Source organism: Phacochoerus africanus, chromosome 2, assembly GCF_016906955.1.
Source record: "Phacochoerus africanus isolate WHEZ1 chromosome 2, ROS_Pafr_v1, whole genome shotgun sequence".
NCBI lineage: Eukaryota > Metazoa > Chordata > Mammalia > Artiodactyla > Suidae > Phacochoerus > Phacochoerus africanus.
This window is the reverse complement of record NC_062545.1, coordinates 179,473,951-179,490,721: the sequence shown is the minus strand read 5'-3', so window position 1 is coordinate 179,490,721 and position 16,771 is coordinate 179,473,951. Positions and strand designations below refer to the sequence as shown.

Below are 16,771 nucleotides of genomic sequence, written 5' to 3'. Positions count from 1 at the left end.
ACTACTATATGCAACTATACACCAATAAGATGGAAAAACCTAGAAGAAATGGAAAAATCCTTAGAAAAGTACAACCTCCCAAGACTAAACCAAGATGAAATAGAAAAGATGAATGGACCCATCAGAAGAACTGAAATTGAAACTGTGATTAAAAAACTTCCAACAAATAAAAGTCCAGGACCAGATGGCTTCACAGGTGAATTCTATCAGACATTTAGAGAAGAGCTAACACCTATCCTTATGAAACTATTCCAAAGAATCGCAGGGGAAGGGACACTCCCCAATTCATTCTCTGAGGCCACCATCACCCTGATACCAAAACCAGAGAAACATCCCACAAAACGAGAAAATTACAGGCCAATTTCACTGATGAACATAAATGCAAAAATCCTCAACAAAATACTAGCAAACCACATCCAACAATATGTTAAAAGGATTGTACACCATGATCAAGTGCGATTTATCCCAGGGATGCATGGATTCTTCCATATCCACAAATCCATCAGTGTGATACATCACATTAACAAACTGAAGAATAAAAACCATATGATCTTGTCAATATATGCAGAAAAACCCTTTGACAAAATCCAACACCCATTTCTGATAAAAACCCTTCAGGAAGTGGTCATAGAGGGAACCTACCTCAACATAATAAAGGCTGTCTATGACAAGCCAGAGCTAACATCATTCTCAATGGTGAAAAGCTTAAAGAATTCCTGCTTTGATCTGAAACAAGACAAGGATGTCCGCTCTGACCAATACTCCTCAACATAGTTTTAGAAGTCCTAACCACAGTAATCAGAGAAGTAAAAGAAATAAAAGGAATCCAAATTGGAAAGGAAGAGGTAAAACTATCACTATTTGCAGATGACATGACACTATACCTAGAGAATCCTAAAGACTACTAGAAAACTGTTAGAGCTCATCAGTGAATTTGACAAAGTCACAGGATACAAAATTAATACACAGGAGTTCCCTGTGGCTCAGTGGTTAACGATTCCTGGCCTTGAGGTTGCAAGTTTGATCCCTGGCCTTGATCAGTGGGTTAAGGATCCGGCATTGCCATGAGCTGTGGTGTAGGTCGCAGATGCAGCTTGGATCCTGTGTTGCTGTGGCTCTGGTGTAGGTCGGCAGCTGTAGCTCCAATTAGACCTCTAGCATGGGAACCTCCATATGCTGCAGGAGTGGCTCCAGAAAAGCCAAAAAGACAAATAATAATAATAATGATAATAATATAATAATACACAGACATCCACTGCATTTCTATGTGCTAAGAATGAAAGATCAGAAAGAGAAATTATGGAAGTAATCCCATTTACCATTGCATCCAAAAGAATAAAATACCGAGGGCTAAACCTACCTAAAGAGGCAAAAGACCTTTACTCTGAAAACTATAAGACACTGATGAAAGAAATCAAAGATGACACAAATAGATGGAAAGACATACCATTCTCTTGGATTGGAAGAGTCAATATTATCAAAATGACTATACTATCCAAATTCAATGCAATCCCTATCAAATTATCATGGACATTTTTCACAGAACTCGAAGAAAATATTTTAACATTTGTTTGGAAGCACAAAAGACCCAGAATAGCCAAAGACATCCTGAGAAAGAAAAATAGAGCTGCAGGAATCAGGCTCCCTGACTTCAGACTATACTACAAAGCAACAGTCATCAAAACTGTATGGTACCAGCACAAAGGCAGAAATATAGATCATTGGAACAGGATAGAAAGCCCAGAATGAAACCCATGCACCTACAGCCAACTAATCTGTGACAAAGGAGGCAAGAATATACAATGGAAAAAAGACAGCCTGTTCAATAATTGGTGCTGGGAAAACTGGACAGCCACATGGAAAAGAATGAAATGAGCACACTCCCTAACACCATACACAAGAATAAACTCAAAATGGATTAAAGGCATAAGCCCAGATATTATAAAACTCTTAGAGGAAAACTTAGGCTAAACAATCTCTGATATAAAGGACAGCAACATCTTCTTGATCCACCTCCTGGAGTAATGATAGTAAAAACAAAAATAAACTAATGGGACTTAATTAAACTTAAAAGTTTCTGCACAGCAAAGGAAACCCTAAACAACAAAAAGACAACCCAAAGAATGGGAGAAGATATAGTTTGTTTTTTATAATGTAAACAGTCTTTGCAATCCTGAGATAATGATACAGTACTATTCAAATATTCAGTTTTATACTTATCATTCCTTTTTACATATGGGTAGACCTTAACTGAAGTTTTACTTTTTGCCTGAAGTTTGGTTTGAGCTACTAAGACTTTTCTCCTTCTCAGTCAAATCTCACCTCCATCATCATCTTTCACCCCGATTGCCCTACAGCCAAATCTCACTTGAAATTCACCACTGCCCTCCTAACTGTCATAAGCAAGGATCTTCTCTCTGTCCTCCTACTAATTGTAACTCTGCTCAAGGTGACCATTCTTGAACTTCATGTAACATTTAAGGAGACATATTTTCTTTGTTTTCCCTCTACCTCTGGGTATCTCTCTCTCTGTCTTTCTGCCTCTATTCATATTAACAGCTACATCAGTTCTACATCAAGAATTCAGATCTTTTTGGTTCTGTTATTATCCTCTTAATTTCTCACTCTAAACGGTCTGTTTTAGAAATTGTATCCACTTAATTGCCCTCAACCATAAACTACCATTTTTAAAAGCTCTCAATCTTTATATCCAGCAACAACTTTTCAATTGTTGGCCAGATCAGCATCCGCATCTAAAACTAAAATTTTCACCCCCACTCCCAAATACTCATATTATTCCTCTTCCCTACCTGAGTGTCGATATTAAAATATGTAATATAATGAACTTCGGGAGAAATATATAGGCAAAAGAGTTGTCAATAAGAAGAGGCGTAATTATACACTACACCTGTAGACACAATACTTAATTTAAAAGTTGAATTTGGAGATCATTGTGAAAAAGGAAGGGAGAGGAAAGTTCATGTAGTATTTTAAACTAATGAGTCAGGTAGGGAAGAGAGAAAATAAGAATGGAATACAAACACTTTGAAAGTACTGTTCACATGTGCTACATTGGAAGTGGTGAACAAAGTAGAAGAGACCAATTATTGGCAGTGTTAATTAGATAAACATAAGATGTCATAGGAAACTGAAAGGTTTTATGAAATCATGTAATCATTTAAATCAATGGAAAAATAGAAGGGTATTTGATTATTGTTTGGTTTGCTTTACAAAAAAAACTGATCACCACTATGAGAATGGTATAAGTAAGTGTTAATTCTGTTATCTCTGACCACATGAGAGCAGTGAGTCATTCTCTATCTCTTTGTCTCTGTGTTTGTGTCTCCGTCTCTCAACAGAATTGAGAATGTGTGAGGGATGCTGGTGCAGAGGGGTTTACTGTAGTCTTCACTGGGGCTTCTAAGAGGGTTTCAATGAGACCCCTTCCCTCCACACTACCTTCCCCAGAAGACATGTGACCTAAGCTGAGAACAGAAAGTTATCTTGACCTAGTGTGGCATAGTGGTGAGATTGTACCGGCGACTTGAATTCCCAGAGAATAGTAAGACCAGGAATTTGAGGGATTTACCAAAGTATAGTGCTCTTGCTTGGGGTTCTTAGAGGAGAGAAAACTCCTGATACCAAACTTACAACTGGCTAGTACAGCATTGTCCCTCAGGAATGAGGAAGAAGCTTCTCCCTCAAAAACACTTCATGTCTAAGTCCACACTCTAAAAAAGCCCTCTGTGACTTGGGCACAGAGCCCCTCATCTTAAGTCTCTCCCTACTGTAAAAACTGGAGTCCATAGTGATCGAGAAAATATTTTCTATTAAAAAAATTAGTTTTCATACTTTTCACTTATTTAACCAAAATATAAACTTTATTGTCATCCTAACTCCTCTCCCTCACTGTCACATACAATTCGTCTTCAAATCCTGTCTAAGACCTCTAAAGTAGGTCTCACCATCATTTCTATTCCCAGGGCTGTACAGTGTCTTTCTTATGTCTGGAGATTTCACGGCAGATTGAGAGAGTGGTACTAGTGTCCAGGTTAGGAGTAAATTATAAACCACATGGATCACATTTTTATGTACTTATTTCCTAAACAATGCAGGCAGTCTCTTACAGACATGCCTTTGAACACACTACTTCCTTTCTCTGGAATGTTCTTCCCCTTTTTTCCACCATAAACGTTTTTCCAAACCTAGGTTAAATTTGTCACTGGCTTCGTGAAACCTCTTGGAATCCCTCAGAGTTAATCATTTTGGGCTTTGTCCTTTTATAGCACTTTTTACTTTCTTCTGTTAGAGTACCTATTCTGTTCAACTGCAATTTTTTTTTTACTATTTTTGTATATTTTGTATATATTTTTATTTCATATATATGTTTGTATACACACACACACACACATATAGGACAGACCAAATAGGCTGTAAACCTGTAGATGACACAACTTACAGCATTAAGCTTCATATCCTCAGCACACAGCCTTATGCCTGATCTATAGTTGCTAAGTAAATATATGAAAGTCTTTATTTGAGATAAAAGGCTAAAAAACATGCCTACTATTGCCATTGGAGAATAAATTATGTTCTTTCTCCAACAGAATACAGAGAGAATTTGGTTTGACTTTCAAAAGTATGCTCTAACAAGATAAAAGAATGTTTCTCTTTTGCCCTTTTAGGCTGACCCCTTGAACCCAAAGGCAGTTTACTCAAATTAAGGGCATTGATATGATTAGTGTTAGGAAAGATTTTTATGTAATGGGATTTGGTTTACTGCAAGAAAATTCAGATGGATATGAGTCTCATGCAGTATTTTAACATTTTAATTCATTGCTGACTCTACAGGGCAAAAAGGATCATAACCCTTAGTCCAGTTTCACAGTGACGAATGAGGTTTTTTCCGACAAGGCAGAGGATAGAACGTGTCTTGCTTCAGATATAGGACTGCAAACTGCATTTATATTTAAAGTAAGCAAATTCAGTGTCATAATAGTTGATATTTTCAAAAATAGGAGGTTAGAGTCCTTATAGGGATATATGCTAACAGTTATAAATTAATTATTAAATATTTACTCTGTGCTCTGAATTATGTGATGTGGAACAGTTACCCAAAATGGCATTCATCTGCATCATGAGGTGCTTCATCTCCAGTTAGAACATTAAGAAAAAGGAGAATCACTGGGCAATACACATATCCTAGAAAAAAGAGAAGAGGATCAGTGCTAAGTAATCCAGGAAGGTCTCAGCAACATTGGTGCAAAGATAGTGAAGCAGTTTAGAAGCGGAAACATCATGAACAAAGACACTTGTATTCTCACTACTTTTTACCTTCCCACTGATGCTGGGCTAACATTGCAGAGAAGTGGGAATTTTCAGTTGTGTAGTCACTTACAAGGACCATTTACAGAGCACTTACATGCCACTGGTGTGATTTGGACTCTGAAATGTCATGGGGAGACATTATAGATTCTTAGGCAGAACCACAACATGGTGAAAATAGGAGTTACAATAAATTATTTTGGCAGTTGTAAGATTTTCTGGATATGATAGGGGCTGAAGGCAGGATGGTAAATTGGGACAGTGTTACATTGGTAGAGTTTGGAGCAATTATACACTTAAATTGTTGATCTAGTTATGATGCTTTACTTCATGAACAGTTTCTCAATCTTGTTTATTCCCTCAGTCTGGTTTAGGTCTAGTTTAGGAGGTATTTAGAAACCCTACTTTAACTATGTCGATGTAGTTTTAATAGCATGAAGTAGTAAAAAAACAAAAAACAAACAAACAAAAAAAACACATAGGATCAGGGGCCCTGGTCTAATTTAGGCTATAGCTAGTTGTGGTCCTATAATCAGGTCACCTGATATCCTCAGGCTTTGCTGCCCTAATTTGGAAATAAGAGCTATTGACCTGGATGTTCTCTAAGACTTTTTGTGGAGCTTTCTGCAGAACAAAAGATTGAATGGAAGATTCCAAAATGTTCACCTTATCATTGAGCTTCTAAAGTATTGATCGTGAAGTTCCTGTCATGTCACAATGGGTTAAGAATCCAACTGCAGCAGCTCTGGTCTCTGTGATCACCAGCCTGCTGGATTGAGTTAGAAAGATTTGGCATTGCTGCAATTGCCATAACTGTGGCTAGGCCACAAGTGTGGCTTGGATTCAATCCAGGGAACTTCCATATGCCACGGGTGTAGCCACCAAAAAAAAAAGGGGGGGGTATTAATCATATATTTTAATGAATACTAGAAAAAATACATCTTAAACACTTAAAATTTAGTAGAATATTCCACCCTCTTATAAGATTAGGTGGAAGGTTCATGATGACTACAATATGTAGGCAATTACTTTTTCCAAGAACACATTAAAATATAGAAGAAAATAGCAGAAAATTAAACTTTGTAAAGGAGCACAGTATGCTTACTCTGTAATATAAATGTTTTAAGTAAAGCTATGTATTTGCATAATGATGCTTTGGAAAGCTACATCTTAAAATAAGAATACTATTGGTTGATTTGAAATTAAAACAAAAATAACAAGTGTAAATTAGTATGGAAAAAATGTCATGTTCCTATATAATTAGAGGTACTAACAAAGATGTGAGCTATCACTTGTTAGGCTAAAATTTGGTGTAGAAATATATTTCAAGGTAATTAATCTCTATTTTTTTATTTAACACATTTTCTATTTATATTTTGCTGGTGTTAATTGTCATCAGTTTGTTAGCCTCTGTAATATGTATGCAGTTGTGTGACAGATGTTTAAAAATAAGTAACTTTCTAGTATTGCCTATCTAAATTGAAGTTTAAATTTGATCACTGTAGGAAATGATTTGTAGGAAACCTGTCTGAAATACATCAGAACACCCAGATAAATACTGAAGATGACTTCTAATGTTAAAGCTAAACAAATTTTTACAGTGTATAGATGGAGTCCAAAGGCATAATAGAAAATTTTTGATAAATTTGTTTTATAGACCAAACAAAACATTTGATTTGCTTAAACATCATTTTAATTTTTTAACCCACTGAAAAGATGCATACTATGATGTTTAGTTATATGAAAAAAATTAAAAGAAAAAGGACATTTTTCCATGGAGTATTTCCTTAGTAAACAAATACTTGTAAGACCCAGAAAGTTGTTTCTAATAATTTGGTCTAAGTAGTATTGTCGTTGTCATCACCAGAGATGTTTGGTAAAAAGGCAGGTTCCCGGGCTTTTCTGCATACATGGTAGGTCTCTGTGTACACCTGTGACATTTATGTTTTAAACAAGTCCCTGGGAAGTTTATTATTCATATTAAATGTAAGAACTACTTTTCTTAATATATTATTTATTCTTATCCTACTGAGGGCAATGTTTTTGTGTCATTTGGTACTGGTTATTGGAGAGTCACATCCTGAATTTGAAGTTTGAAGAACAAGACCCTGTTTGAGTATCCAGAAAAAAGAAAAAGTGGAAATAACTGGTTGTCACTTTATCCATAAGTAGGCTTTTCCGTTTTTCAGTTTGAAATTAAAACAATAACAAAATATGCCCTTTTCACTTAAACTCTACAGTATTATAAACATTTTGGTTATGTAAAACAAAGTATTAGATATTGGAAACTAATTTTTCTTCTTTCATAGCACAGATTTTCCCCAAATAAATTTTCCTATAAATTGCACTATTAGTAACTTTATCTCCTTCATAAAAATCACCAACTTTGCCTTCAAATTTTATAGGATTTGTGATCTTTTAAATGATAAATAAAAATGCTAAATATGCCTATAGTAATGTTTAAGCATATACAGCCTCTGCTAATAATACTTATGTTCAGGCTGAGATTGCTACCAGGAATTTCTTTAGCTTACTGTTCTTTACAGGTAGATAGAGCTTTTTCCTCTTGCATTTAATTAAAATAACCCCTTTTCCTCTCTACTCCAAATGTATTACAAACAAAAATGTTGAATTAAAAAATGAGGATGATCTCCAGCTTGAAGCTAGTCACAGTAATCTCCTTGATGACAAAAAGCAGGTTTTATTATCTAAGTATTTCTCATGACCCAAAGTCTTTTTGCGTATAGTGGGTTTCCAATGATATGTAAGTGAATGAGAGCCCATGTGTATTGAAGTATGAGAAAATTATATTTAGGAATTTGGACAGTTTCATGAGAACTAAATGTCTTGAATCAGAATTTTATACTTGGGCATCAGAGATCTATGGCCTTCATCAGTGGCTTAATTCAGTGATCATCTTTTGCTCCTATGAATACAAAGTCTATAAATATTGAAAACTAAGTTAGTATTCCATCCTTGGTAACCAAATCTTCCTATTTAGCTCCCTCCTTGCACTACAGGGTTTATAGAATTATAGAAAAATAACAATACCTTTAATTCAAACTCCTTTCTCCACTCCAATGTTCTTTGTTTGCACAACCTAGTTTTGGGACAATATCCTTTACTATATTAAATTTTAGATTTTTAGAGAACTCACATTTTAACAATCGAATTTTAGCATTGATCTTATAATGATTGTGGTTTCCTGGCCCATCAATCCCCTCTCCTCCCCCGACTCCCGCCATTCCTATTTGCCATTTTCAGAATGTGTAGATTACAGATAAATTTGAAGCTTTCTGTCCAAGTTTCTGTCCAGCAAAATCTTCAATGGCTTGGGATGCTCAAAGTGTTAAGATTGATGGATCTGACAATGTCAAAGTTTAAAAAGAATTGCACTTAACAATCACGATGATTCATGGGAAGACAGTTTACTTATCCTTTCATGTATCTTGTCTCTCTTCTTCCTGACTCTACAGCTCCCCCCACGGTTCGTATTGTGCACTCAGGCTTGGCCTGTAACATTGAGGAAGAGCGCTACTCGGAAAGGGTCTACACTATACGGGAAGGAGAAACCTTGGAACTGACCTGCCTGGTCACAGGACATCCACGTCCACAGGTGAGTCCTGAGCCGTGATGTGTTAAACTGTTTTGGACTTTCCTTGGTGGTCAAAAAGTATTTATTTTAGAAAATTTAGCTAAAAATGTGTGTGCGTGTGTGTCATTCAAGTATGTGTGTGTGCAGTGCAGGATAAGGGTCATGAATGCTGAATATTCAAGTATTCATGTGGATAAGAGAAAAAAAGAAATTTTTGTTTTGGTATTGTGAGAAATTTAAGACACTTCTAAGGGAGCTGTTAAAAAAAAGACAACTACAAAAATATCTCAGTAAGATAACAATTCATATGGCAATGAGTTTATTTTAGAATGTGGAATATGATTTCACGATGACATAATTGCTGTAGAGGAAGCATTTGTTCTAAGAATATGATGTAAGAAGTCACATGCTTGCCTTACTCCTATTTGTTATATTCGTAGAAAACCTTGGGAAACAAATGTTTGCAGGTGCTGTATGCATTCAAGTTCTCAGAGTGATCGGCTACAGCTTTTATAAGCTAATTTAATAGCAAGAACAGAAATTGAGACTTTCAAAGGGCACTAAAATTATAAACAATGAGCAAAGAAAAAGCTTGTGGGAGTGAAAGAAAAAGCTTGTGGGAGTGAAAGGGATAGATGTAAGGTAATATAGTACCTATGATCTAAAATTTAATTTTGATACATAATATTCAGGATATGTTATTCATTAATTGCCATTTCTTATTGTCATATATTTAATCTGACCGGCTCAAAATATACATTGGTATTTAGTACAAACACTGTGATGGAAAAGAAGTCTCATTTGGTAGACAGAGTTGCATATTTTAAGTTACTTGTATTAGAGAAAAAAAAAAAAGCCAGCTAATACAACTATGTAGGGGTGACAAAAGAACCATGTAGAGTTTTTATGAACCCATCATTTTAACCTCATCTTTTGCTTCTGCCATCCTTAACTCTTTAGTTATCAAGGATGTTTTGACTCTACCCATTTTAATCTAAAGAACAGATAAAAATAAGCATCTCATGAGCATCACAGAATGAAGTCATAGATTGATAAGACCATGCATAAATTGCAGTGGTGAAATATGTTTTATAAAATGTGTGCTGTTGGTTAAATGAAAGATAATAAAAGTAATTTAGAAAAAAATATTCTAAAATATTGGAAAATGCTAAACCCACAATGGCTAAAATTTCACATCATGGTATTTGCTAAGGACTAAAAATGTATTAAAGAATAAAATTATCTTAATAAAATTGAGTAACACAAAATTTGACCCAATATAATTAGACTTGGTAGAAAAAAATGATTGCAAAACAACTTGATATAGACAAAGGAGCTGATGTATAAAATGTTTTCATTTTAAAATTTATTCAGAAAACAATGTTGCTCAATGAAAATTTTATAAAAATTAAAAAAGATAACATTAATTCAAGAATATTATCCCAAAGAAAATTTAGTGTTGTTATAATTAGATTATAATTTTTGTATTTATATACATAGAAGAAAATTACAGAATCATTAAAAAAAATGGGATCAAAATAGGTCCAAATAAACTCAGTAGGAGCCACAGGAGAACACTCTTTGGTAATGCCATTATTTTCACATTGAATGTGCCAAATTCTGTACCTTCTGAACTTCAAGTTCTGCTTAGACATGAAACTTACCTTTATTTTTCAGTCACCCCAGCCGTTTTCCTCCCTCTATCTTCATCCTTAAGTTCCCTTAATATTAGAAATTTATTTTATTCATGCATTTTCTCTTTCTAGCTTCAGCAATCTAGATGCAATTTTTGATTTCTGATCAAGCTAAAATAAGTTCTGAAAGATGGGAATAGATGATTGCTCTATTTATTTCTCCCAAGAAATTCCATATTTGGAAAAATTTTAATGTGTTCCAATCCTATGAAAAATGTATTATTTCAATAAAATTATTTCTTTATTTCTAGAAGTAATTCAGGTGTTTACAGGTGAATCAGTTTCTGTTTATATTGCCTTTTTGGAATATTATCTGGTCCCCTCTTTGTCAACAAACTGTGTAAGGAAGGCTGACAGAACAGCTGAGCCTTGGCATCCTGGCCAAACACTAAAGGTCATGCTGTTGGCATCTGGTCCTGAGGATGATTTTTCTTGGCTGATACTATGAAGCTGGAATGACTTTCTTGCTGCTTTGTCTAATCTGAATATGATGTTGGTTGGAAATGTAGTGGATGAGAGAAGTTCCTCATTGACTTTTCAGCTTTATTTATCTGGTGCTTATTCCTGTGGCAGCAAGAATCATAGAGATTTCCATTTCCAGAAGTATTCTAAGGCAGCAGCAGTTTTTTTCTAGATGCTGTAAAATTTTCTTTAAAAGTTTGTTTGGCTGTGTGTAATAGTCTGAGGGTATTCATGTATCCAAGGGAAATTAAATAAGTAAGGATGATCAGAACATAGCAGGAAATGAGACCATGGCACTAGTACTGCCTAGGTATAACCCTGGACCCATCACAACCACTAGTGTGATCTTAGGAAACTTTCTTAATCTCTCTGCTCTCAGTGCCTCAGTGTTCTTACCCCCAGAAGAGAGATGATGGTCTCCATCATACCTATATCAGAGACTCCTTTCAAGGGATAAATGTATGTTTTAAATATCCAAGTGTATCATATATACACAACTATATATACATGGCACATAATAAGCATTATATTGATACATAAACTATATATATTTTTTGTTATTTTCAAGTAATTTATACTTAGATGCTCTAATGTCTAGAGTTGAATGTGTAGGTATGAAATATGCAAATTCAAAAAATTGTTCTTGGAGTTCCCTGGTGGTGCAACAGGTTAAGGATCTGGTGTTGTCACTGCTGTGGTGCGGGTTTGATCCCTGGCCTGGGGACATGTGCATGCTGCAGGAATGGAAAAAAAAAAATTGTTCATATGTTTGTGTTTTAATGTACTGGCCTTACATCTCTCTCAATAAGTATTTTTTAGCTTGCAAGGACTAGAACTATGTTCAGATCACCTCATTTAAGGAGGGTTTATTATAAAGATGCATAAGGAGGCAAGGGTTTGCCAGTAAATCTGCCCACCTATTGTTACCTCCAGACATCTCTGATTCCAGGAGCCAGTTACCCACTCTCGTAATTTTCCTTCTTTTCTTTTTCCTTTCTTCCTTCTTCCCTTCCTTCTCTCCCTCCTGTCTCCCTCCCTCCCTCCCTTCCTTCCTCTCTCTCCTCTCTCTCAATATTACCATACCAGTAACAAATGAATTATGAATATAGTCCTCTTGTCAATGATTTAAACAATAGGATATTTAAAACAAATGTTCCTCTTCACTCCTCCACTCACCTCTCAGAGGTAAATGCTAGTTTGGCGTATCACCTTGCAGTCCCTTTGCAGTGTGTTTCCATATATATAATTATATATATTTACATTTCACTTTCATCTTTACAAAAATTAGCTAAGGAAAAGTGTTATTCCATGACTAGGATTTTTCACGTGGTCAGGTGTCCAAATCAGCAAGTATATTGCCCAGTGTATGATCTGTGGAGAAAACTTGTTAGAAATGAAAATTCTTCTGCCCATTACATCAGAAATTTTGGGTCAGAAATCTGTTTTAACAAAGTCTGTGGATAATTTTTATGTACACTGAAGTTTAAGAACCACTGACGTAACATCATCTTCACAAAGGCAGAATTATACTTTGTATGGGTGTATTAAATGTATGTAATCACTGCCATTTTTTTCAACATTGAATTACTTACAGATTTTCATTATTGCAAATAATAATTCAATGAATGCTTCTGGTGTGTATATGTATTTGCATACATTTTTGTTACATGTATACCAGCATTACTGTGGCATAATGTCCTTCCTTAAAATGGATTTGGTCAAAGTTGAAATTGACTTGTAACTAGCTTCCTTAGAACAAGTGAATCTTTTACAAATTTTGGCAATTTGATGTGAGGAAGTAAATTACACTGTAGTGCAGTTTAAATTTGCATTTTCCTAATTAGTAGTTGCTTTGAACCTTTCTCACAGATGTACAAATGTATAAGTCATTTGCATGTCTTCTTTGTCTATTGATTGTTCTTATTGACTTTGACTTTCTTACAGGTTTTTCTCCTTATATTCTTGTAGCCTGTGGAAACTTTTATATAATACATAAATAAATTCAGTATCTTATAAAGGCATTGCAAATTTTACCTTTCAGATTTTTATTTGTGCTTTAATATTGTATATGTCATTTTTATTCAAAAGGTTTTGCTTTTTAAAAGATCAGTTATTTTAATCTTTATTTTGAGCTTCTAAAGTTTGCTAAGCCTTATTTATTAGCAAGGTCTCTCTCATATATATAATCTTACATTGATGCTTTATTCCTAACAGTTTAAAGTTATTTATATATTTGATAGTTTATCATCAGGGATTTTAATCATCTAGTGTTCTCTTTCTTTGGATTCTTCCACTTTATCCTAATCCAGACAGGACAGTCAACAGTCAACCCTATAGCTTTAAAAATACTATTTTCTCTCTCTCTCTTTTAAAATACTGAGGTATAATACTGAGGCATATAACATTATATTAGTTTCAGGTATACAGTGTAGTGATTCAGTATTTGTATACATAGTGAAATAATCACCAGAGTTAAGTTTGGTTAACATACATAGTTACAAGTTTTTTTCTTGTGATAAGCACTTTTAAAAACATTTAAATGATGTTTAACATTACATGTTAAAACACTTAAAAGTCCTTAGAAATGCTATTTTTACCATTAACGGATTGCATCATTCTATTCTATCCTTCCACCTTTTCCTTTTTATATCCAGTTATGCTATGTCCAGTCATGCTATGTTAATTTCTATAGTTTGATAATATACATTGATATAGAAGAAAGCAAATCACTCTTTGTTTTTCAGTAGTTCCTTGGTTGGTTTCAAGTATTTTTCCCTTCTTGGTGAATTTTAATATGAGCTTTTGGTATCCCCACTCAAATAAATGTTGGCATTTTAATTACATCGCTTTGTTCTTGCAGTGAAATTATGTGGTAAAAAGTATGGCAGATTTTTGCAAAGAACTTCTCAGTAGAACATTTTGAATATTTCAGACTTCACAGACAGAAAGAACTGGTGTAATATAAGGGTCTTTGAGTTGGTTTTAACAGCAAACCCTGGTGTGCATATAGGGAAGGCTGGAAGATGCTGACCTTTTCTTGTCTTTTCAGAAACAAAACAAAGATAAAAATGTGCATCAATCAAAACAACTCTATTTTCATGGGTTTTCTATGTTGGCTTTCTATGTTAAGATTTTATTTGAATACCATTTTTCATCACTTAAATATTTTTGAAAACTGTTTATAAAAATAATTAGGCATATTCAAAACATGAACCTAAGAAGCATTTAAATTGTCTACTAGTTTATGACAGCTCAGCTCGAGGGAATATTTTCTTTTGAATGAAAAAAATAAGGCAAGACTATTTTTAAATTTTATAATCAGATCATATTTAGTCACTTGATTGCTATATAAATGTATTCTTGATTGTCATGACTATCACAGAGTTATTAATGTTTTTATCATTATTAATTTTCTCTCCAGATTCTAAGCTGCTAATCTTAGCATAATGAAAATCCTAGCAAACCTTGGTAACAAGTGCTTCAGTTTGAAATTGTTACTGCTATCAGTGTGTTGTCCTTTGGAAATATTTTGTATGTCTTGGTTCATATTTCCATATACTTTTCCTGATTCAGTCTATTAATTTTTACAGTGATATTAATGCATGCACATTGTAATATATAGCCTATAGTTTAAAATTCATAATGCACGATTAGATTTGAGGATTTTCATCCAGTTAAATGGGCACAATTGGAATCTCCTATCTTATCAGACATCATCAAAAATTACAATGATTCCTTCATGTGATTTATAGAATTTAATATAATTTACTTTTTTCATCTATAATGCCTGTCTAGAATGGATCTGTTAGCTGCATCATATGAGAGACTCTTCAAGTAATGAAACTAATACTTTTTTAATGAATCTTTGGAAAGGATGTGGGAAATGGTTTAGGACTAGCATCCAATATTTTATTAATCACAAATTTCATAACTACCTTTACATTCCCCCCTGTACACTTATACCTCCCACCCACAATCTCATGCCCTGGTGATGTACATCTTTATGAAGTTCATGGTCACATGGGAATATGTACTCACCATAGCTTATTTAGAAGAAAGCACTTAGTCTTTCTGATGGTTGCTGCCATACTTTCAAATAATTTTTTTCGCCTTCTTATATAGAATATATATAGAATATGGAAAGCCTCTTTTGGTTCAACACTTTAATATATTTCAAAAACACTGATACTTCCCAGTGTATCAGCATTAACCTAAGATTTTTTAATTTAATAAAAATCCTCATGAATATAGTGTCATTATATTCTTCAGAAGAGCTGAATCTATTTACAGTTACTTCAGAGTTCAGCTCTTATTTAATTCCATGAACAGTCCTAATGCTTAGAAGAAACATTTATCATAGATTCCAGACACTTGCAATAGCAATGTTAGTCAGTGTACTTAGTGAGATAATACACATAGATCATTTAGGAGAGTACCTAGCAAAAAGTAGATACTTAGCATATTTGTGATTGCATTATTGAGAGGAAACAATAATTTCTTCTATAAACTTAATAATTCTAAGCTATTACAGTTATCTCTGCATAATTTCAGCTAACCCAATAGAACAGATAGAATATTCCTTATTCTCCCAGTGAAGTTGGTCTTGGTCATATGCCTGGCTTTAGCTAATGTATTTTGAGCTAGCTGTAATCTTGGTCTGTATTTTGATAATGTTGGACCAGGCAGAATTAAAGGTGGAAGCACTCTTCCATGACTTAGGTTTCATTATCTCTGAGAATACCTGCAGGCTGTGATGATGGTTCCTTGAAATTTAGATACCTACCATGATGATTAATATTCTGTAAGTGAGACAGAGATACAGGAATTGCTTTTAGAGAATATTGAAGAGCTCAGAAGACTCAGGAAGGTAGGGATGTTAGCACAGAATTATGACTTATTTTTAGAGAGTACCAAAGGACATTCCTTGCACTTCAAGAAATACACTGATCACTTGGGCACTGGCGTCTTGGAGAAGCTCAGGAGTTACTGTCCTCTTCAGACCATGGTTGAGTAGGCAATGTTGACAATGGAACTAGGATCTCTGAAATCAACAGCATAATAGGATTCTGTAATGACAGAAGTTGGATGGTAACCATCAACAGACTCAGTGTAACTATAAACTGTGTGAAAAACAGCAAGGTCCAAGTAGCAACTAGGTTGCCTTTATTTTCAGGGCTTTGTGCTGATGGATAATAGATTATGTGTGGTGTCTTTAGGGGTAAACTAGATTAGAGTGATGCTTGACTTATATAAACAGACAAAAATGACTCCTGGTGAGAAGTATGTTAACATTTTCCACTGTGATAAAAAAATTCACAATCACTCATTCAGTTTCCAAATCTAAACACAGAGTCAACTCTCAGTATGTGAAGGGGAAGCCAGGTTTCTTTGAGGAAAGACCTAGCAATGTCACTACATGCTTACTGCAGAAATACTTTCTAAATCTTTGCCCAAAGGAATTTGTGGCTATTTGTCATAGTAATTTGCGCTGAGAATGAGGAATACTGCAGTTCCCTCTGTGGTGCAGTGGAATCGGCAGCATCTCTGCAGCACGAGGATGTAGGTTTGATCCCTGGCCCAGCACAGTGGGTCTGAGGATCTGGCGTTGTCACAGTTGTAGGGGCTTATGGAAGTCAGGTGATAAATGGAGTCCTGGCCTAGAAAAGTGGGTCTATGGTGATTTCTCCAGACTTCC

The 16,771-nt window shown here is 34.6% G+C and overlaps 1 protein-coding gene across 1 annotated transcript in view; it reads left to right on the top strand.

The window, feature by feature from the left end:
* The window catches only part of MDGA2 (MAM domain containing glycosylphosphatidylinositol anchor 2), an 826,502-nt gene that overhangs the window by 328,963 nt on the left and 480,768 nt on the right, over positions 1-16,771 (top strand). The window contains exon 2 of the mRNA XM_047767260.1: positions 8,802-8,941. Coding sequence (XP_047623216.1) covers positions 8,802-8,941 — 140 coding nt within the window. The remainder of the gene's footprint in view (positions 1-8,801; positions 8,942-16,771) is intronic.